Source organism: Uloborus diversus, chromosome 8, assembly GCF_026930045.1.
Source record: "Uloborus diversus isolate 005 chromosome 8, Udiv.v.3.1, whole genome shotgun sequence".
Taxonomy (NCBI): domain Eukaryota; kingdom Metazoa; phylum Arthropoda; class Arachnida; order Araneae; family Uloboridae; genus Uloborus; species Uloborus diversus.
The window spans coordinates 103,307,883-103,331,885 of NC_072738.1; the positions used below are offsets into that span (position 1 = coordinate 103,307,883).

The following is a 24,003-nucleotide window of genomic DNA, read 5'->3' on the forward strand; positions in this document are numbered from 1 at the left end:
GATTAAAATCCTAAGATTATTTTTAGCTGTGCCCTGTGGTTTCACCCACATTAATAAGACAACAATGTATTAAAAACTAATTTAAGTACATCACGCTATATATATATATATATATATATATATATATATATATATATATATATATATATATATATATATATATATGTAGTAAAAAACACACACACCCTTATCCACATCAATGTTTCCGCTAAATAAAAAAATTTAAAAAAAAAAATCAATAAAAAATAATTGAAAACCCTTGATTTATAAATTGATTTTTTTAATGAGCCAGGTAAAAAATGCTGTAAATTTTCGAGCCCACAGCCGGGTTCGAACCTGAGAACCTAGGCTCGTTGGCCGAGCCCTTTACAACTGGGCTGTTTGGGCAACAAAAAGTCAAGCTATTGATGCAACAAAATATGCATCATGATTATTATGGATTTAATTTCAATTTATTACTTCGCCACTCCTATTAGTCATAGCATGATGTTATAAAGCCTATAGCCTTCCTTGATAAATGGACTATTCAAAACAAAAAGAGTATTTCAATTCGAACCAGTAGTTCCTGAGATTAGTGCGTTCAAACAAACAACGCTGCAGTCTTATATTATTAGTATAGATGAGTGGGGTCAAGGAGCTGATATATTTAACATTCAAATTAACTGATATTATCACCAAAATTATTTTAAAAAAATTTTTTTTAATGAAAAAAAAATCTTGAATATAAGTAACTCACAATGTTTCTGAACTTTTGCACAGTTTTACCATCGCAATTCACTAATTTTGATATTCTACTGCCACTTGAAAAGTCTTAGATCAATTTTTAGAAATAAATTAATAATCTAGCTTGATTCTATTTGGATTGAAATTCCTGAGAGGGGTGGCAAAATAGCGGCTGTGCAAGGTCTCTGCTAAGGAATATGAGATCAAAAATGCGCTGTAACAGTTAATATCTTTCTTCCAAAAGAATAATACAGTGAAATCCTGTTACAACGAACATCAAGGGACCGGTAATTTTATTTGTTGTAATGGAATTGAAGCAATGTAGTGAAAATTAAATCAGGACTGAAAATTTACTTCATTGAACCGGATATTTTTTTGCATTGGTATTCATAGTAACAGGATTTCACTGCATCTAAATTTGAATTTTCGTATGAAAATGAGCATTGAGTATGTCTTTTTTAAAGCCAGTCATCAAAAAATTAATGCTGCAGACATTGATACAATGTTTCCATAACAAATGATATTGATTGATGGTGATGAGTAAATAAATAATTAGGATCATGAGATGTTCACAAAACCATTTAGTTATTAAGTACAGCTTTCATCATAGGAGTTTCAGATTTCCAGTTATTTTGTCAATTTTTGATTCTGGACCTACAGACAGAAGAAAGTTTATGAGGCAAAAAGTTACTTAAGATTAAAATATCAATAGTAAAAACATAAATAAAAAAACATTTTTTTGAATTTATTTCTCACAAATTCAAGTGTTAGCAATCAAAGAATGCAGAAAGGTAATAAGTAGTAAGTAACACCCTTAAGCTAGTGCTAACGAAGAATTACATGCAAAATACTGAGTCTGGTTATAACATCCAGAGACTGCAGTTTTGTCCTTGTTATGGACTCATCAGTCTGGAATAGTCTGTTTACTTCTTTATAAGGGTTTTTACTTCTGCAATTTCATTATAACAAGATAGTTAAAGTTCTGTACTTCACTTGCATGCAAGCCAACTATAATTTTTATTATGGCGCTTAAAAGAAAGATACATTGGGACAAAATAGTAACAAGATAAAGCAAAAAAGGAATGATAATTTTTCTACTAGTTAAGGCATTGCTTTAAGCTTAAAAGCGTGTGATAAAAAAATCTCAGCCCCTTCCAACAGAGGCTCACCTACGGAAGAGATAAGGGGCTAAGCCCCCTCCCCCAGAGATTAAAACCCTCCCCCCCACATTTGGCCTAAAAATGCAGAACTTTATAACTGTTTTTCAAAATTTTTCCCGGGGAAGAAACCCCCAGACTCCCTAAAATTGGGGATATTCTATACTCGACTGAAAGAGGGGGCCCCTGCATCACAATCCCTCTCCTCACCCCCTCCGTTTACAAGGTGAATAAAAAATAATTTTTAAAAACGTTCAATTAGGAAAACAATCATGAAAAAAACCCCACCTTTAATAGATTTCATAATAATAGTATGCAGTTTTGTTCTGATAAGGGGTAAATCAAGCAAAACTTCAAACACATGTTTTTTATACATAAATTTAACTTTAGTTTTATTACTTAATATGTCCAAAAAGAAAAAGGAATTTTTTGAAACAATAATTTTCTTACACACCGGGGAGGGCCCCCAGAACCCACATACCAGGGGGCCCCTTTCCAGTACCTAGTCGACCACCCTAGAAGGAGCCAGTCCGGGCCTGTTCAGGATATAGCATTTCTGCAGAGAAACTGCAGATTTTCTAAAAATATCTTCCAACTCCAAGGACGGATACAAGGAAGGGCGATGGGGGCGATCGCCCCCTCCTTGAGTTGAGATGCAGGAACTCTCCCATGGCATATTTTTGATACTGAAGTTGAAAACAGTTTTAGACAATCTTCAATAGTTTTACGAAAAAACAGGTTCTCTCCCTCTTGCTGTCTTAAAAATGAAATTGCAGCACATATCTTAACACTTTAGTGATAGGGATTCGAACTTTGCATGGGAAGTATTTCAAAGTTTCAGAAACTCAGTTTTAGACGATGTTAGATGATATTAACAGGGTTCATACTCCATATGGAAAAATTCCATGACTTTTCCAAGACTTTTCCATGACTACACAAAAATTTTCATGACCTTGTTATACGAAGAGAATAATACTGTTTAATATCAAATTTGCCAATTTTCAGAAATAAGCATTAGCAAAACTCTTACATGAATGTCACTATCTCATCGAAACACTTACTTGTAATTGAAAAAATATCAGTGTATGCCTAAAAACTTTGTCTTCATCACGTAAAGTAAAAATCTCAAAGCAAAGTAAAAATATAGTGAATGGAATATAATGATGCTTAAATGTTTAATAATTTTATAAACAGACAGAATGATAATGAATGGGACAAAGGTTGAATGAGTCATTACTAAGTTTCAATAAATTTGTTCAAAAGTTGCCTCTTAATGTCAACTGTGCATTTAATCATGCACATAACCTGACAGTATTCAGGAGTCAGACCAGACAGTCTGACAGGAATGTGGTTCCTTAAAGTAAAGCCACATTCCTTAGTAAATTCATGTTTCTAAACCAGATATTTATTTAAAAAAAAAAAAAAGAAAGAAACATCTAGTAGTGAATAAATCTTCTGATTCATAATACTTGTTAACTTATTTGCTCATTTTCAAATGCTTATAAATCAATAGGTTCAGAAATTACAGAACATAGTGCTTGATTCCTGACTTTGGACGTAGCAGTGGGTAGCATGGATTAGTTTTGCAGAGTGTTGGTTACTACTGTTTCAGAATGCCCTATTTCTGTATCCTAATGCCTGACTAAAGATCTTTATTTTCTAAAACCTTCGACAACTTAAGATAAAATAAGATGAGTACAATAATAAAGTTTTTACAAGTGATGGAAAACTGGGATGCGATTGAATCACATTTTTTGAGTTGGCAAAATCAAGAACTTACAAGTTGTATGCTACAGAATATAAAATATAAGAAGTGCTGAAATTAATGGTAAATTCAAAATGAGTGACGTCCAGGCAGTAAAATCACAATGCAAAAAAAGACGAGTGGCTGCTACAGAAGTGGATGCAATGAGATTTCAAAATTCGGACATGTTTTTGGGATTGTTTAGTTTTTCAAGTTTAACAGCTTTTATGTACAATACTGTTAAATAACTCAATATTTCTAATACTCTTCTAGCTACCACTTCGTTTTCTTTGCCCAGGATATTTTTCCATGACTTCAAACAAATTTCCATGACTATGAAAGAAAATTTCAATTTTCCATGACTTTTCCAGGTCTGAAATTTGCTTATTTTTTTTTTCCATGACTTTCCAAGATTTCCACGACCCGTACGAACCCTGTATTAAGAAGGGTTATAGGATTCAAAGGCTCTTCTCAGAAAAGTTTCAAAAATTGAAGTCCAAAAAGAGAGAGAGAGAAGCTATTATAGGACACCGTTGTTGGCGTAAAAGTAAGGGATGGAGTTTGGTACACACCTCCGCAATTTTGTAGAAAAGGAAGTGTCTCCCCTCCCTTCCAAAATACTGAAATGAGACGATATTTCATGGTGTTTGGAAGGTGGGGGTCGGATTCTTGCCAATGCATAAAAGGTACGGGCCTGAAATCAGTCACCCCCTCCTTGAATAGTTTCTGGATCCGTCCTTGTCCAACTCTCACAAATTTTGCAAATTTCATCAAGTACAAAGTAAAGCTAAAGTTCCTGCAGATGACTTATTGAATTCAACATTTTTTGCAAGCTTTCCGCCAAATTACCGTAATTTCCGAGACTTTTAGATTTTCTTCTAATTTAGAGAAATCTGCAGAATTTGTGCAAAATTCTATCTTGTGGTGGGAAATATTTGAAGAAAATCTGCAGTTTCTGCAGAAATATGACAGAAATCTGTAGTATTTCTACAGAAAATTTGTCAGAGTTTTTCTCTCACATGTGAACAGAATTGTTCTGCAGCTCAGGCATCTGTTTTGCGATATAGTCACAAATTTAGTAGTATTCTGCTTTGGGGACTGGGATTAACATGCAACGACATAAAAAAAAAACAAAATGCATAAATTTTATGCCTTATCCATAAAAGTTGGCAAGTATGAGTATACAAAATTTTCCTGAGCGATAAAAATATAAGATTACTATTTCAGGTGACACAAAAATTAACAAAATTAATTCTTCCCCTCACACATCACTTCCAGTCTCTGTTTTACTACAAATATCCGACAAACTTTGGATTATGCTGAAGTGGCAGCTACAGAGATATATTGATAAATTTCCATCTGTAATTTGATCTCTTAACAAGTCATACTTGCGGGATTTTCTATCCCTTTTTGAATTTTCTTTTCAACTTTTTTCAAAATCTTGAGTAGGCAAAGCAGTTTTTGATTCTTCCAGCAGAAACCCAATTCCTGATTCAAAAACTGATAACATTACATGATGAATTACATATAATATAATACAAATTTGACGACCAGCAACAGGTCCTCAGCTCAGCTAGGCTGTCCTAGTCAATTTACTAGTCCCAATAAAGATCAATGGCCCATTGAAAACTTCTCTAACCCGTTGCTCAATACAGGATCTTCCAGTAAGCTGTTCCAAGTGCCCACACACACACCACACACAACCCTAATTAAGTAATAATTTTCCCTGATTTCCAGGTTAGCCTGAGATTTGAGATCACATTAAGCAACTATTTTAACGTACAAATGAATAGGAAAAATCAGGACCCAGCAATATTGATTATAACTAACAACTGATAAAATTAACCAAGATCACATTAAGCGGAAACTACTGTATTTATTTCCAGAGATATGATTTCATCCCGTCAGTAGTTTAACTCTCATGAATTTCACTGGCCATATTGCAATGGATCACCATGAATCACAAAAACTAAATAAACATATAAATAACCAAAGATGATAAATGAACAAAACTATAAGTACCAGGTCCAACTCCTAACACTGTCTTGCTGCCAGATGGAATTTGGGTGCGTCCTGCATCACATACTAAGCTTGTTATCAATCCACTATTTCTTGCTTCCACAGCTACACGTAAACTGTTTATGATTTTAAAAAAAGGATAAGCAATAAATAAAATATGAAACAATACATATATTATGCAATCTCCCCATGGGCAATATTTGAACTTTGGTGCGCATAGTTTGAAATAAATACTGTCATGAAAAACTGAAAGGTTGAAACACTGTCTATCATAAGAAACTGCCAGCTGTTTCAGCTAAGCTTGCATAAAATTTTATTACACTGACAGTCTGAAATTTTTGGAGCTTAAAATAAGTATTTTTCTTTATACAATCTGTTTTTTCTAATAGTGCAAGCAAAAAGAAAACTGATTAGTGGCAAATTTGAGACACAGTGCATTGAACATGGGCTATATTTGATGTGAATGATTTTTACAGCCACTTTGGATGGCAATATCTTTTACAGAATTAATATTTAAGCTCTGCGACTATAACCCATTAAAAACAGCTATTTTGTCAATTTAATTATAAAATACGAGCTTTTGAATTTTTTTTTTTAGAATTTATGATATGGCAGAATGTGCTAACAACAAAAAATAATTTAAGCTCCCAAAATTTCAGGAATTCAAAGTAATTAAATTTTCTACAAGCTTCGCCTACACAACAACAAGGTAGTTTGCTTTAAAAAGCTGCTCCAACATTTTTTTTTTTTTTTGAGCCTTTTATTTGAGGGATCTTAGATTGTTGGGATTGGGATCTTGAAATCTGACAATTTGTATGTCTTAGTTTCAAAGGCACATGGGTGCCAGCAGAATCACAGGAGGGTGCACTCCCATGCAAATCAGTAAGAAGTTTTTTTTACTAGTTTTATATTTAGCTATATATATCTCATTTTCAATTTTTATAAAAATATTAATTGTATTTGTTTACTTATTTATTTTAAAACAAATTCTGAGACAATTTCATGTTTGTTAGAATTCTTTAATTTATAAGTTTTAATTCTCTGATCACAAGATTTTTGCGATTTGTCCTTTGCTTAAAATTAATGCACTTTCACTTATTTAAAACTAATACAGCGAAATCCTGTTACAACAAACTTCAAGGGACACCAAATTTTGTTTGCTGTAGTGGGATTTTCACAATAATAGAATTCAAGCAATGTAACGGAAATCAAATTGGGACTGGATGCTTGTTTTAATGAAACTAATATTTCGTTGCATTAGTATGGTTGGAACGGAATTTCACTGTAATTATTTTTAAAAAAATGTGTTTTTAAATTAAAAAGTATTAAATTAATAATACTTTTTTAAATTCATTTTATTTATTTTTAAAAGCCAGGGGTGAAAGTGCACCTACTTGCAACACCTGCCAGTGTTCATGGATTTAAACGTAGGATTAATATTTCTTGTGATGTACTTAGCAGTTTTAAAAATATTTCTCAGTTTGTCCCTTCTTAGTTAATTTAATTTTATTTTTAAAATCGAGTTGGCTCAAAGAGGCCCTTACCCCCCCCCCCTCCCTGCCGGCACACATAAACAGAAGTCCGACTTTAATATTTTTCACGATGTACTTACTAGTTTAAGTATTTTGTAGCTAGTCATTTGTTTAAAACAAATTCAATTTATATAAAATAATTTATTTTTTTAATATTAAAAACATACATATCATTTTTTTTTTAATTCTAAAGGTTGGTGCAAGTGCATCACCCTGCCAGCACCCATACATGTGTACATCTCTGAAATTTCCTTAAAATCAGAGATGATCGAATCGGACCACAAAGTCACTTGATATGGAATGCCTCATATCCTAAATTGTATGTAAGGCTAATAGGCATACAAGACAATTCAATGGTTTAGTTTTCTCTGATAGAAGATTTTTTATAGTTTTTGTTTTCAGATCAGAAAACAAACCAGGTATCACTTATAGAGTAGAACTTCAAAAATCCAAACCCTGAAGATACAAAATTGTGGATAATTCAAACGGCTTATGAAGTAAACAATAAAAATTAGGATTGAAAAAAAAGAAAAACCAATAACTACAGTTAAAAAGTATTTTCATACTTTTTTTTTTTCAATGAATGTGTCTCTTCCTTCAATCAGAGCTCATAAGAGCATTTTACGAAAGTGAAGTTTGATGTTTTGTACAACTTTTTGGTCCATAGACTTCAAACGTTGAGTCACATTAAAGCAATAGAAAAATAACTTTGATGTCCCCTTTTACCAAGATTGTGTCGGAGGGATGAGGCGGAAGCTAGTCATTCTATAGCAAGATTTTGTTAAATAAGCCGTTTGCTTCATTGAATTTTCAAACTGAGGAAATAAATTGCATTTCAAACTATTCCTTGAATACATCACTGGTAAAGTTGCCAGATTCATGTTCTTTAAATAACCACTGGAGGTAGTTTATTTGTGGCCGCAGTGTAGCTATTAGAAGGACTGCACACTAAAACTTCTTTAAAACTAAATTAAAAGAAAGAATTTCAGATCATTATTGAGCTGATAACAAAAAGTTTACAGAGGCCAGCTGGAAATCCAATCTTTTCACGATCTGAATAAGGTTCAGCTCCAATCAGTTCAGATTTCTGAGGTTCCACTGTAATCTCGAAACAAATAAAACTTTGAAAGCATCACAAATGATATGAAACATTTTGAAAAAAGTATCTGATCATCATTAAATGGTTGATTGACTTAGTTTTACATGAATTGAACAGTAACATAATCTAACATTTGCAAAAAATAAATAAATAAATAAATAAATAAAACGGAAAAAAATACATACAGCATTTCTTCGTCATCTACTTTTACAACCACCTTCCTTTGACCACTTTGCAACCATTTCTTCAGAACTTCAGGTTTTGATTTTGCACAACTCTTGTAAGCCATGACAGATGCATGTGAACACTAAAATATAAGGGAATATTAAGAAAATAATATAGATTGAGAGCATTAAGTAGCAAAAAATGTAAGCCAATTCTTTGTTTCATCAGATCATTTTAAAAGACAATGAAAACATTTTGCAGAAAAAAAAAGTACTGGATTCCATTTTTAACACTAGGTATCCTTTTTTCAACTAATTTGCAGTTTTAACTTTCATTTGATTGACAGATAAAATTATTTAGTTATACAATTAAGATATTTTCTGCAGGTTTTTTTCTTTTTAAAAAAAATCCACACCAACCACATGTGCGGCTAGTGTTAAAAAACTAGAATACAAATTAATACTGCATAATGCGTAAAATACTCTTAAAAGTCTGTTTATACAAGGGTAGAAAGTGACAGTCAGCAACAAGTTCTGGGACTACACACAGCTGGATTGGTCCTAATAAATTTATTAATCCCTTGTGAAAAATCAAGAACTTACTTAAAAGTATTCATTTTATTTGAATGTAACAGCTGTTTCCAGTCAACTATTCTAAACGCCTACAACACTATTGCCAAATTTTTTCTCGATTCAAGGTTAAGCTTGAGTTTTAAACAGTTTGAATCAATGGTTCATCGTTCAGCAATCAATGTGGAATTTCAGCTCATTACCATCTTCAAATTTTAATGACTTTAAATGATTGGATCATGTCCCCTTAGACTTTCCCCAACTTGGACTATAAATATTAAAACTTTAAAGCCAGGAATAATAGTGTGAGTTAGAAAACTTATTGACTGACCTTTGAATCCTTCAAAAGGTCCTGATTATTGTATGGGCCAACTCGGCCCAAGCACAGGGACCCTCTTTTCTTTCTAAGAATCTACTATTCTTTCTACTTCTTATATGAAGTAGTGAAAAGCAAAAGGACGTGCTAAAACTAAAACAAAACCTCTCACTGCCTCACATGTCAAAGAATTAGCATTTAATAGACATTGAAATATGAAATTACTAGAAACAATACTTGTTAAAATGTGTGTGTGTTTTTTATTTATTATTATTTTTTTAACTCACTTTATTTACTCACCCTTAGTAGTTTAAAATAAACATTCAAATATATACTTAGAACAAATTATCTTATAGTATTCCATAAAAATTGTTATACTTCACACAAAGAGTAAATACTGTATTTAAATAGAGAAATATTTATTCAGAGCACTTTTAATTGTATTCAAATCATTACACCACTAATATTTTCAATTTTCAATTCAAACATTTGAAGGGAAAGCTTTTAAAGTAATTTCTGTTTGAAATTAGAGGTAGGAATACAAATGAAATGTATATTGAATAAACAAAGATGAGTTAAAGTAACAGTATACTTCTAGTTTTATATAATGCATACTAAAGCACAAGAACCACTTAATATAATGTAATGATGTACAAAAATCAAAGACCAACAAAAAGTTCAAAATCTTAGAAGGTAAGGAAAAAAAAGTAAATCACAGAGTTACAGAAAATTCCATAACGGCCCTGTCCCTTCCAAATAAAATAAATCTTTCTTAAGATAAGGAGACAAAAACTGAAAACACCAAATGAGCTTCACACAATTTTTTCATATAAGTAAAGTAGAACCTCGGTTTAATGTCTCTCTCATCTAAAGTTTTTTCTCGTTGTCCTGAATTTTTCAAAATGTTGTTAGTGTTATTTGTGCCCATACACTACGTTTTTCTATTCACCACAATCTCACTTTTAAATGAAAAAATGCCAATTTGATTTTCTGATGTTTCTATAATGTTACACATTAGTAGAGAAGTCGAATTGATACTTGCTCCTTTGTTTGTTGCTGCTATGAAATGATAATAAAAAACTTCAAAACTTTTTTAAGCTGTTCGGAGTTGCAGCTAAAGAACTTACAAAGCCTCTCCATGATTGAGAGTCTTCTTTCTGAGATTTAAATTTAAAAAAAATGAAAAGAAAATTTCTGAAATTTTTAACTCTACTTAAATTTTAAGTATTCCATTAAATTTCAAGTTTTATCAGATATAAAACTATTGTTCATATATTATAAATATGCTGAAATTGTTTTTTACCTTTTACAAGTACTAAAATTTAAACAAATGTATAGTATTTAATAAAATTTTGATTAACCCCTGTACGACATTTCCCCATCCATTGCATTTTTTCTCACCAGTCCAGCAAAAAATGAATTTGGGTTCCACTATAAAACATTTTTAGAATTCGGTGAAATAGATCTACAAATAAAATGAAGCATTAATCTGAATTTGTTACCTACTGTGCTACACACTGCACTACTTACTAAGCTTAAAGTCCTGACTAATTAAGACGAAGCTCAATTACTGTAAGGCTGATGTAGTTGTGCAAAAAATAGTGCCCAATTTTGTTTCTTTTCTTTTGAGCCGGACCTTGTGGAATATCACTGAAAACATCAGTTCAACACAACTGATTACCCTTACAGTTGCTTTTAATTTTCTCCAAGAAGGGCAATTTTTAACATTTAAACTCCGGATTATTTGCGAGACAATCAACAATCAGAAACATGTTTTTTCGCCAAAAAAAGCAAATATTTAAGGCTGTTCAAAAATTGTAAATTTAAACTCTGTTTTGTTTTTGTTTTATTTAATTTTTGTGCTCCCTTCATCGCATATACACTTGTTTTTTTTTTTATTGATGTTAATTTATGCTGTGCAAAAATATAAAACACTTTTACTGTACCGTAAAAATTTTCACTGTTGTACATCAATTGTTGAGGAAAGACAATTTTTACCTTATTTGACCCTCATTTTAGCATTTTTGAGGTTTATCTGTGATTTTTATTATCCGCAGCAGTTGTACCACCCTATTCCATGGATAATTGGGAGTTTACTGTAAATAAAAGTTTTGCCTCCTACATTAATATAAGCCATTTTGCTTAGAAGATCAACATGTGACTTTATCAAAAGCATTTTGATAGCGAATATATATCATATTGTTACAAATTCTGTAAATAGTAATTATTTTTGTGATTGATTTGTTGTAATCTGGCTAAATTTGGCATTTATTCCATTACTTTTCAATTAAAATTATCTTAGTAACGTAACCTGAAAATAGTTTCTTGTAACGTACATACAACCCCCTAACATTCAACTGAAGTATACGGTCCCCCCCATTTCTGAATGATAAGATTTGTGAGTAGAATAAAAAGAGAAAATGAGAAAGTGGTAGAACAGTGTAGGATTTTCTGGAATATTTGAGAGCTCTCTTTCGAGGTTTATAAATAGCCATGCTGCATGTTCAAAGGGAGACTGGTCTGAGCCGTGGGCTGGAAAGTGTGTATTTGCTTTTGCGCCATGTTTTTGCATATTTTGATTGTACATACGTGCATGACCGTTGAGTTTATGGTGTTAATTGATATTTGCCTAACTGCTATAGTTAATTTAGCAGTTGCTAACGATATTTTTTGTACATAGTTGTAAATAAATCTCCTGTGTTTTCTCAAGAACTGTGTCGTCATTTAAAGAATTTCTTAAAGTGGCTGAACTCGTAACACTATATAGTGTGAAATCCCAATTTTGGAATTTTAAAATCCGAAAGATAAGAAAACCGGAACTTTTTTTTTAAAAATTGAAAAAATCTGGGGAAAAAATAAATAAAATTTCCAACCCTTTTTTTTTAAGCTTTACAAGTCCAAAATACTAAACGTTCGGCAACTACTTGTTGCAAACACAGAACTTTTAAATCAGCTTTTTTTAAAAATGTTTTTTTGCTACCACCTGTTATGTGTAAAGAAGCGTTTTGCTGTAATTGTGCAACAATCTTTAAACATCCACATTTAATTAACGATACTTCTTATTTTCTTTTTATTAGTATACAAAACAAAGCCTATTAAACAAAAGTACAAAATCATGCTTAGTAAAAAGACAATATTTATTGTATCGATCCGCACATTGGAAAATAATAAAAAACAACATCCGCGGACTATACGCCAATACAAATTATCTCAGACTTGTGTTTTAGCATAATGAAGTATACTTTCATTTAGATTGATCAAAAAATAAAATAATTAGTATATAACATTAATGAAACAGGTAAAACACAATCACACAACAGGAGAGTTTTCACTATTTTTTGAATCAGAATGCAGATCTGAAAAAGTTCGAAATTCAGAAAGGTCACAATTCTGAGGATTTGGGGTTCCATACTATAAATCTATATATATAAAAATGGATGTATGTTTGTGGGTGTGTGGGTTTGTGCGTATGTTCCTTATACAAATCCAGTTTTCGTTGGATTTCTTCCAAATTTGGCACAAAGGTAAATTGTTGCTCAGGAATTCATATAGGCGGGTTTTTGGAATTTTAAAACGACCCAAAGAAGTCTAATTTCATATTTTGAGTCATAAAATTACTCTTTTCTGCACGAACGAATTTTTGTATAGTTATAAATTTAGTCTAAATGAAAAGCCAGTAAAAAACTGCCCTGGATGAAGTTTTTTCAAAGATTAACTTTAATCGTTAAATCTGTGAACCTTGGTTCAAAGCAAATGAAAACGGTTAACAACATCTAACCACCAGGAGCTATTTTAAATGCAATCAACACAAAATGTATCCTTAACGATTGCCGTCAATGCTATTTAGCGAGAGCGTTAAAGCATGTTTGGCGAGAAAGCCGTAGATATAACAAATAATGCTGTACATCATTTCTTAAACTGCGACTTACGAAGCCCCAGGGGTCCATTGGTGCTACTTGATTTGAATGCTACCGTTAAATTATAATTTTTAAATATTGTTTACCTATAAAATCCACAACAGTAAGGGTTGCGTGTAATTTTTGAATAGTGTTTTTCCCGTTAATAGCAGAGAAAATACGAACATGAGTAAGGTAGCAATATTGCATTCAATATTGACGTACAATCTTCGAATGTTTCAGCATTAGACTACTTTTATTAAAACCACATCTATTTCATCCTTGCAACAGAAATTTAATTTAATGTTCTATGATCCTTATGAAACCAATTTGCAATAAATAAATTTTCTTTATGCTATTCCTTGATTTACGTCGAATCTTTAAGTATTTCTTTTCAAATATAACCGATAACTTAATTCGGTTTAATAGAAGTTGCTCCAGGCGGTCAAAGAACAGGGGTACTAATAAAGCAAATAAATTACAAAATAATCATAGTAATGCACAACAGCGCATTCGGAATTTATCTTTCAAAGGGGAGGGATGTGGTCAAGGCTTTCCTTACATGTATCTATATATATATAAATGGATGTATGTTTGTGGGTGTGTGTGTGTGTATGTTCCTTATACAAATTTACAGTTTTAATCGGATTTCTTCCAAATTCGACACAGCGGTAAATTATTGCTCAGGACTTCATATAGGCTGGTTTTTGGATCCAAAGAGGTTAAAGTTTATATTTTTAATCATAAAAAGGCTGTTTTCGACGTAACGAATTTTCGTATTTTTATGAGTTTCGTGTGAATGAAAAGAATGTAAAAAATACCTGAAATGAAGTCTCTTCAAAGATTAACTGTAATCGTTAAGTCGTGAATCTTGGTTTAAAGCAAATGAAAATGCTCAGCAACATATAACCACCAGAAGATATTTTAAATGCAATCAACACAAAAAGTATACTTAACAGTGGCCGCAAAGTCGATCAGCAACAAGTGTAAAGCATGTTTGGCAAGAAAGCCGGACGGAAAAGAAATGCTGCTGTTAATTGTTTTTTAAAAAGCATCCTGCAAAGCAGGAATGCATTGTGGTCTCCTACGGTTCTACTTGCTTTGGTATTTCCATAGCAGTAATGGTAGAGCGAAATTATGGATCAGTATTTTCCACCATGAACAGCCCAGAAAATACCAAAATTAGTTCGGTATCAATAATTCATTCATTATCTATGTACACAATTCAACAATTTAATGTTGGATGGTCCTTAAAACCCATATGCATATGTTCTTTATACTATTCCATGATTTACGTCGGATCTTTACATAATTCGGTTCAACTAAGTTTAATCGCTGAATGCTAACAAAGAACATGGGTAAAAAATACTAACTTCTCAAATAAATTACGAAATAATCATATTTGTGCGTAGTAGCGTATCTGGAATTTGTTTTTCAAGGAGGAGGTGGGATGGTCATGACGTTTCTTACATTCACAAAAACAACCATACTAGGATTGCCAATGTGTGCTAAAACTAAAGGTTGTGCACCTTTTTTATCCACAAAACAACACGGAAATATAATTCGGAGGAATTCATACAGTTTGGGAGGGTTGGAGTTTTAAGTTTGGAAAAAAATGCAAATAAATATTAATTTAAATTTAAACTGTATTAAACTGCAAAAAATTGCTACACTTTTTCTTTAAACAAATTTCTTCATTTGAAATTTTATATTACCTTAACGCTCGAGTAATAATACACCTGATGAAGCATCTTTGCTGACTAGCAATAATTTTAAATCTGTTAGCTGGTATGATGCAACTATTGACAGAGATTACTATTGAAAAAGGCATGATGAAATATTGCTCCACAATATGAAGTTTTTTCTTCATCGTGAAATAAACTGAAGAAAGCTACATTCGCAATTACAAAGCTCAGTTCAATAACTGCTATTGTAAACAATCAAAAAATATTGGAAGTTTGTAACTACCACTAAGCATTTCAACCATCATTGAAGAAGTGCTGTGAGATATGAATGGAAAATTATAACTGTAATAGCTTAAATTCTCTTTAACAGGATAGGGATAAGGTGAAACACGTAGTATCCCCCTCACGTGTAAACACAATGGACCTTTTTTAAACTTCAAGAGATTGCAATCTTCAGGGAAACTTTCTTTTTCTATCACGAACAACAAGTCATAAGAGCAGTCGATTAAGTGCTGTAGATGCATTTGAGATGTAACTATTTTCGATATAGATAGCTTTATGTTACTTGCTCGGTTGGTTTCACTCACAAATGTAATTTTTCTTGCTGCTGGGAGGGGGACTAAGAACAATATTTAGAAGACAGTTTTGAGTTAAATTTATGGATCAGAAAAATTTGAATCATTTAAGTTTTAAATTTTTAGACTATGTTTCAAAACGGAAAATACATTTCGTTTACTTTTAAGCTGTGGAACAAAATATGCAACAAGATTCTGTAAAATATAAACAAAAGATTTGTCTATTAGGCAGTTGTAAGTACAAACAAGACGTTTCTTTTTAATTTCATGGACTGCAAATAATATTTAAAAAAAAATTTAACACGGATATTGACCAAAATGCGTACGCCTACTCCTTTCTCTATAACGCAGTTTAATTAATGGTTTTTAAATAGTTCGTTCAATAAGTTCACGTCCACTTACTTCTATTTTTATTGTTTTAAATAACTTAAAATAATAACTGTAATGTAGCCAATGGACCCATTCGCACCTCTCACGACCACTGTCTCTCAATAAATTAAAATTTTGGTGTTCTCTAAGGAATACTCTGTCTAAAGCAACAAAACTTAAACACGTGCTCTCTCTACCTGCATCAGTGTGAGATATCATGTATAACATTTACAGCAAGTATTAGGTTTTAAAAATTTGAACAAGAACTTAAATCTTGACAAATTTCAAATCGTTACAAGACATTAATATTACTGTCTAACTATCATTTTTACCTACGAAAATAGAAATTTGATGTCAATATAAGAAAATAAAATGTAGCTGACGTGCGTCTTTTTAGGCAAGTTACACTTATCCAATTTTACTCTATGGGATGGCACTAAATCACCATGGAAAGAGCGAGCAGACACATTTTGTAAAGTTTTTTATAGTAAGCAAACTTTTTCTGCGAAATGTGCTTGCCTGAAAACATACGAAATAACCTATCACTTGGTCGCTTCATTCGAAAAACACCGCCAAAAAATCCGTAAAACGGAGTGTTATCTTCTTTTAACAACACAGACTGAATTCTTTATTTTCTGTACGGTGGGTTATTTGTTTAGCTTTGGATATTGAGGATGATTTTAAATTAATCTGAAAATATTGTAACTGTGTCCAAGAAGACTATTTTGTATATATTTGTACCTGATAATAGGGAATGACTTTTTTTTTTGGCAAGCTCACGACTCTTTCTAAGGAAACATTCAATGATTTATTTCCGAATAAAATGTATGTGAAAAGTACTGTTGTATTTTTTGATGTATTCGGGAAAACAAAACCTACAAAGGCAGCACAGCGCTTTTCTTTCGAAGCATCACGTAAAAGGTTTTCCCACAAGATGTGCAAAAGACAATCATTTGTCTTTGCATTAAGACAATTTATGTACCGCCCGTCTGATTTAACCTCAGACAACGAACCAGTGGACACTACAGAGCCCAAACAATATTCCTCATACTTTTTTGCTTTAAGTTGATGTTACGTTTTCGGCAAATGGTTAATTTTCTGCGTTATTTAAAGTATTTTGAAGACTTGAGCCTAGAAAGCGGTGTGAATGTAATTTTTTAAGTTCATTTAGACAGAATTCATTCATTTGATTATCCAAAAGGTATGTTGCATTGAAAAGCATCCGGGCAACGCCGGGTAATAAGCTAGTAAATTAAAGTAACACACACACACAATCAGTCACGACAGTTAAAGAAAAATATTTATGTGAAGTAATGCATGTAACTCAAAGCATACCTGTGCAGCAACCTTGCCTTTACCCATTTTCAATCCATTCTGAACAACAAGAACTAACTTGTGATCACCTTGAACCAGGTCAGAAAAGCTCTGAAAAATTAAAATTCATAGATAAGTACACCCCTTTCTTGATAAATACTGTACAGAACCTTTTACTTGGTATTCAAAAAAACAGGAAACAAAAATTTCAGAAAAACTTAGCCAATCCTTATATATTATATTTCTGTAGCCTGTTTTTTGTTGCTACGCGAGATCTTCCTCATTTCTTAATCGATTTCTTTGATTTACTCCTTATTTTAAAGCTTATCGTTCAGGCTAATAACGAAAAATAGACCCATGGTCTAAATATTTTTTTTTCTATCAAAAACAAACTTGTTTTAAAGCACTAGACTGAGGTTTTCGGCTAAATTTATAAGTTTAACTTGCGCTGCGACCAACAGAACTTAATAGCTCGAACGGCAGAGAGTTCGACTGGTAACCAGAAGAACGACTGTTCGGGCCCAGCCCGGACGGTCCTGCATCAAAATATTAGACAAATATCACTTATTACATGAACACTTAAAACAGTAAATTAAACAAGTGAGGTAATAAATAAATGAGATAGAAATGCTCCTTGCTGTTACGAAAACCTGGTGCAACATGTAGCTAAAATGAATCTTAATTGTAAGGTTTAAGGTTTTTTTTTTGTTTGTTTGTTTGTTTTTAAAGCTTTAGCTCTGGTTAGAAAACTAAAGCATAATGTAAGCAAAAATAAAAGTATCAGGTTTAAGATTTCAGACTACAATGGAATAATTTTTTGTTCAAAAAAAAAAATTATACTGAAATATAGATTTTTCCAATGGCAGTTTTTGATCCTTTGTACAAATAAAAAAATTACTACCCCAATTTAAAATTACGCTTTTCATTTAGTTAAACTATGGATATTTATTAGAATACGAAGTAAAATATTAAAATTACAGTCGGCGCTCATTATAACGACCACTCATTATAAAGACCATTCCATTATAACGACCAGTGGTAATAGTCCCAACTTTGTTCCAATGAACTCTATGTTAATTTGCTTCCACTATAACGACCGCTCTGCATCATTTAATCTAATACAGCGACCGAATTCAGCGATTCACACTATTCCTGGTGTTTTTTCCAATGCTACTAATATGTAACTTGAAATGACCTTCATTACCTACCGTCTACGGACTGGAAGAAGGTGAAGATTACAAAGTGGGTATCCTTACAGCTTTGCATCTTTCTAAATCAGCATGGAATTCAGAAAAGACCATCAAGAATTGCCTCCACCATGTTGATTTTAAAAAGCAAAGAAAAAATGCTTAAACGATTTTTCAGGCAATCCAAGATGAAAATTTCGACGAAAAAGATGAAATGATGTATAAAATTTCTAAAAAAAAAATGAAATTGATAGAAGTGTTAAACTTTAACTGTTATGCTAAAATCAATTATGATTTAGAATGTGTCAAACACGTGTCTGTCAGAAAATGAAGTACCTCTCGATATTGTGCACAAAAACAAATTAATGTATCATGATCAGATGAAGAAGAAGAAATTGAGACCAAAGTTCCCAGTATGAAAAATGTTTCAAATGCTCGAGAGACTTTTTAGTTTCTTTGAATGGAAAATTATGTTTTGTAAAAATCATATGTGCTAAAAAGGAAAGCAACTCTTTCTGATTTTATCTTCAGAAAATAAATGATTTGTAAGTACTGTAATACAATTTTTCCTATATTTTCTACTTAGAATTATTTTGTCATATTTTGCACCCATAATTGAAAATGAAGAATCCCATGATAAAAAATAATTTGGACATTTTACTGGAATCTTTAAAAAAGTGCCAATTGTATTGGAACAACGGAACATACATGATGCATGTGTATATTTTTAAAAAATTCTATCTCTTATAATGACCACTCATTATAAAGACCTTTTTCTCTGGCACGGAGATGGTCGTTATATCGAGCGTCGACTGTACTAACAACTTGATGAGTATTTTTTTTTCTTCTTTCAGCAAAAAACAAAAAGCCAGTCACATTTTTACTACATTCAAAAAACTACGCTTAAAAAATGAACTTAGTTCAATTGATTTTGTATTTTAACCGTTCTGTTAAATGATGAAAACGTGCTGCCATCGTAAGCAAGCAGCCCGCAATAACAAATTGTATAAAAATTTAAAAAAAAAAACACTTCTCTTCAATATCTTCTCTTATATATATATTATTTCTGCGGATTATTTTTCTGTCAGTATGCAAGATCTTTCTTATTTATTGAATAAATTTCCCCCTCATTTTAAAGCTTATCGGGCCAGCTAAAGACCAAAAATAGACTTACTGTCTAAAAATCAAGTTTTCGGAAATGTCCCTTGCTGTTGCAAAACTTTGTTGCAGCCTGTAGTTCTTATGAAGATTTTTTTTAAAGCATAATTCTAATATAATTTACCAATATTTTGCGTCGTTGACGGCAAAAAAAAATCACAATTAATCTTTTTTTTTTTTTAAATAAAGCTTAAAAGCACTGGACTTAGTTGTTGGGTTAAATTGACAAGTTTTGTTTTGGTAGAGCACTCAGCTATAAACTAGCTGAATTTCGGACCCACCCGGGCTGTCCGACATGATAGCTAATTTAGATTAGTATTACTCATTACATGTACTCATAACATACAACTGAAAACACACGTAAGGCAATACAATAAATGGGGCGGGAATGATACTTGGCATTACGACTCCTTTATACAGGCTTGCTATTCAGATAAGTTAACTATTAACTGAAGGGTGTTTTTTCCTTTTCTTTAAAGCTTTGTCTTTGTTCAGACCACTAAGCATAATGTAAGCATAAAAAGGTAAAAAGATTTAAAAATTCAGACCTCAAGGGAATCCTTTTTGTGCAGAAAAACTTTTTCATTTTATGCTGAAAAGTAGATTTTTCTAATAGCAGTGTTTGACTTTTTGTATATAAATGAAAAAATACTACGCAAAAATGGAAAAAAATTGAAATAACGAGTTTCGCCCAGTAAAGCTTGAATTATTTATTCGAATATGATGTGAAACATTTAAATTATTAACCACTCCATTAGTAAGAAATCATTTTCTACTCTTCTGCTTTCGGCGGAAAAAAAAATGCATTTTGCCTATGTTCGAAAAATTACACTTGAAAAACTGACTCAGTTCAACTCGTTTTGGTTTTGAATTTGAAGTGTTCAATTAAAAGAACATGTGCTAGTCTTCAAGCCGTATTGGTTAAAGCAGCCTGCTATGGGAAATTGTATCAATTTTCAAAAATAAAAACACTTATTTTTTAACTAATTTATTATTTCTATAGAATGGTTGTTTTAATCGCTACACGAGTTCTTCCTCTTTCCTTAATCAAATTCCATGTTTTACAAATAATTTTATAGCGATTCATGCTGGCTAATGACAAAACATTGATACATGGTCTTTTTTTTCTTTTCAAAAAGCTTTTTTTGCTGTTTTTTTATTAACATTGCTTCAATGAATAGCATTCGAAAAAGAAGGTGCAACTGCTCGATTGGTTGATGTGTCAAGCTGTTAATCAGAATGGCGCCAGTTCGAATCTGTGCCAATAAATATTTCTACTATTTCTATTTGTTCCGTCAACGCTCACACGGGCTGGACTGTATTTGCCACAACCCGTTTTATCGCATGCACAATTAATGCTTTTTCACGAGTCACTCAGTCACATATTTAATGTTTCATTTAAAATACGCACAACCAAAAAATGAGCGATGATCATATTATCACAACCTTGTATTTAATGAGGTTTTGTTGCCTATGTCTTCAAATTACATGCCTTCTTTTGTGCACTTACTTTAATCCATTTACTTTCTTCAATTCTTCTTCATAATGTTCTCTTTGAAATTTTTAAAGGGCAAAATGCCACATGAAACAATTTGATGCACAGTGCGGAGTTCTGCACGGGTTGACTAGTTTACCCCTTATTTTTAAAAAGTACTTAAGCATTTTTTGCACATTTTTGAAAAAGTGTCACTATTTGTCTCGAAGCACCTAAAATGTACATGTTCCCGTTAAGTGCTGCATGTATACCCGCATATAATTTAAGCAATTTAGTACTAAAACAATGTTCACAATTAGCGGATCAATTTCTGTCTGGAAATTACAATATTACAGCTAAGTTTTCAATACTATTAAACTACTCAAGAGAAACAAATATGGTTCGACTGAGTCACATGCAGGATGTCAACCTATTCTAGAATCAACTTCTTTTTTCAAAAGCTTTATAGCTCCGAAAGAAATATCTCAAGAGCTTTTGGAAAATCTGTTGTAACATTCTCTGGCAGAAAATCTGCAGGTTCATTAACAGTATACATCAAAATATTTTAAAAACTTTGTTTGCTAACGGCTATAGTGATTGTCGGTTTAAAATCCAGTTTATTGTATGTCTGAGTTTTTAGTCTTATTAATTGCAGAACACATTGGTCTGAAATTAATAAAACTAGCAATTAATAAAATTTATAATAACCATTTTTGTAAAGAAGTGAAGCAGCTATACCAATCCAAATACCTGCTGAAATTTTACATTTGCGAGAGAACTGAGCTCATGAATCAATTTGGAACTATGTGCATTTTAAGCAGTAAGTTACAGCCCTTGAGCCTGGGCTAAGGCAGAACTACATGCAAGATACCGACAGCCCAGTTATCCCATTCAGAGACTGTTGTTTTGTCCTTGTTATATACTCATTAGTCTGGAATAGTGAATAATCGAGGTGGCAGTGGAGGCACATGTCCTCTCATTGCTGCGGAGATTACTTTCAAACTGGTTGCAAAAATTAATTTAGCACACCAACAACAGTTCACAGCCTTGTTGCTATTAAACTCTTAAATTGAAGATAAGGCTGGAAGCAGTGGCGGCTTGTGCCTTAATTAGCGGGTGGGCTTGCTGTATAAAGTTTTTTCAATAATATTAATACATATACAATGAAGAGGACTGCAGTTAGTAATGCTGAACAATATAAGATAGTCCTTATTGCAGTTGCTTCATTTCGAACTTCTCTTCTACTTCAAAGTTGAAATCGTTTTAGAAAAATATCCACTTGAGCCTTTTTTGAAAATTCAAGGTAAAAAACCTAAATTTAAAGACAAGACACCCACCCCATTCGAAATCGAGAAAAAGTGCACCTAGTGTGAGTGACCTAAAGCCAATAATTTTTTAAATAATTAAACTAGAGCGTTGAAACTCTCTTCATAAAGTTTGAAACAATCTGAAGTTTCATAATAAACAATAAAAAAATCGAATAATTTGGTCATTTTTGAGGTTATATGGCCCTACGCCTTTAAGGACTTAAAGCGATCTACCGGATCAAATTGAAATAATTTAGGTTTGTTCCACCTTAGAGTACTACAGAATAGAAAACACATATCGATAAGACCTATTATACGATTGATACTTTTTACTTTCGCCAAATATCACAACAAAAAAGAAAATTCAATAAATCTCACCCAATTGAAGTTTTTTTAGTAAAAGTTTCGGACCAATTCAGAACTTTTAACACTTAAAACCAACTATTCGGGAACAAACTCTTATTCAGAAATTCTGATCATATTAGTTCCAAACAGAAAAATAAATATATAAAAATGCCTGCAATGTGATGCAGTAGAATCGGGAGGAACCCATAAAATGGTAAATGCCAGTTTAGGATATTTACAGCAGTTTAAGATGAAAAACAAATACAAAAGAAGAACGATGGAAAAAGATAAGAGCACTTTCTTCCATTCAGTGCGCTAGCTGTATTTTGCCCTTTTTCGAGCTGTTATTTCGTACAAGTGACATGTGTCAAAACCTTCCCTACCTGCTATTGCCCTTCTACTGCTATTGGGTAAAGCTATTTTTTGGAGTGCTAGGGAGCTGGAGCCCATGCAGAAGGAATCTGGGTGGCGCGGACTTGCCGTTTTGGTGTCTGGTTGAATCGTCATGATTGGTTAGGAGCGGAGGTGTGGCAAGTCAGTTGAGGGGCAAACCAGTCGAAGCCCCAAGAATCATTCTCAGAGCTTGCAAGCACAAACACTAACAGATGGAAAACTTTTCACATTTTAGAAGCGATATGTAGAGTGTTAGAGATTTAAAATGTGTTTCATGTACCCAATTTGTTGTTTGTTAGTTTGTTTTTATACATTTTTTAGCGAAATACTAAACGTTATTTTGACATGATCTATTTAGTTCTGAACAATTTTCCTGGGTGGGCCTGGCCCACCCGACTCATAGTGACAAGCCGCTCCTAGTTGAAAGTGACTACCGGGCTGTCAGTATCTTGCATATGTAAATTTTGTCAACTGTGAGATTTAAATTTAAAGCAGGAGAATACAAAATTCTTTGTTAAAACAGTAAGATTTATGCAAAGTACTTCTTGTAATGGATATTATAAAATTATTTTTGACTTAAATTTATTCCTTTGTAAGAATAAGAAATCCTTGATGAATTCAGTTTTAAAACTTAAAACACAATAATTTATCGAAAGGTTACCTGTTCTTCCATAGTGGCATTTAAATCAACACTTTTACTAGATTGTCTACGTTTCAACCATCCCTTAAGGAAATATCCTAAAAATATGCCACAGGCGACAGCACAAGCATTTGTAACAGCTGAGCTGATTAAATTTTTCTCAATATTACCCATGAGATAAGCAAGATAAACGTGTTTCAGCGAAACACAACTCCAAAAACGATAGCTCTTCCTAGAGTTTTTTTGATAATGTTTTAATATTTCCCCAGTATGATGCAATATTTAAAATAAATAATATTTTTTAATCAAATGTTGCATCACGTTGTCCGTTGTCTG

General features: G+C 32.2%; 1 protein-coding gene across 1 annotated transcript; it reads right to left on the reverse strand.

Moving 5' to 3' along the window:
• Positions 1–794: 794 nt before the first annotated feature.
• Positions 795–23,955, reverse strand: LOC129227889 (peptidyl-tRNA hydrolase 2, mitochondrial-like). The gene is made up of 5 exons (XM_054862508.1): positions 23,689–23,955; positions 17,185–17,274; positions 8,460–8,581; positions 5,647–5,759; positions 795–1,377 (listed from the first exon to the last, which is right to left on the reverse strand). The coding sequence occupies exons 1-5, from the start codon at positions 23,839–23,841 to the stop codon at positions 1,328–1,330; spliced, it is 528 nt and encodes a 175-aa protein (XP_054718483.1). The 5' UTR covers positions 23,842–23,955; the 3' UTR covers positions 795–1,327.
• Between the last annotated feature and the right edge of the window lie 48 nt (positions 23,956–24,003).

Excerpts from the sequence above, each read along its gene's own strand:
- LOC129227889 (XM_054862508.1), bottom strand. The coding sequence starts at position 23,841 with ATGGGTAATATTGAGAAAAATTTAATCAGCTCAGCTGTTACAAATGCT. Across the intron at positions 17,275-23,688 it reads ATGCCACTATGGAAGAACAG|AGCTTTTCTGACCTGGTTCA; the intron begins GTAACCTTTCGA and ends TTAATTTTTCAG. Across the intron at positions 1,378-5,646 it reads AGTGTTAGGAGTTGGACCTG|GTCCAGAATCAAAAATTGAC; the intron begins GTACTTATAGTT and ends TTCTGTCTGTAG.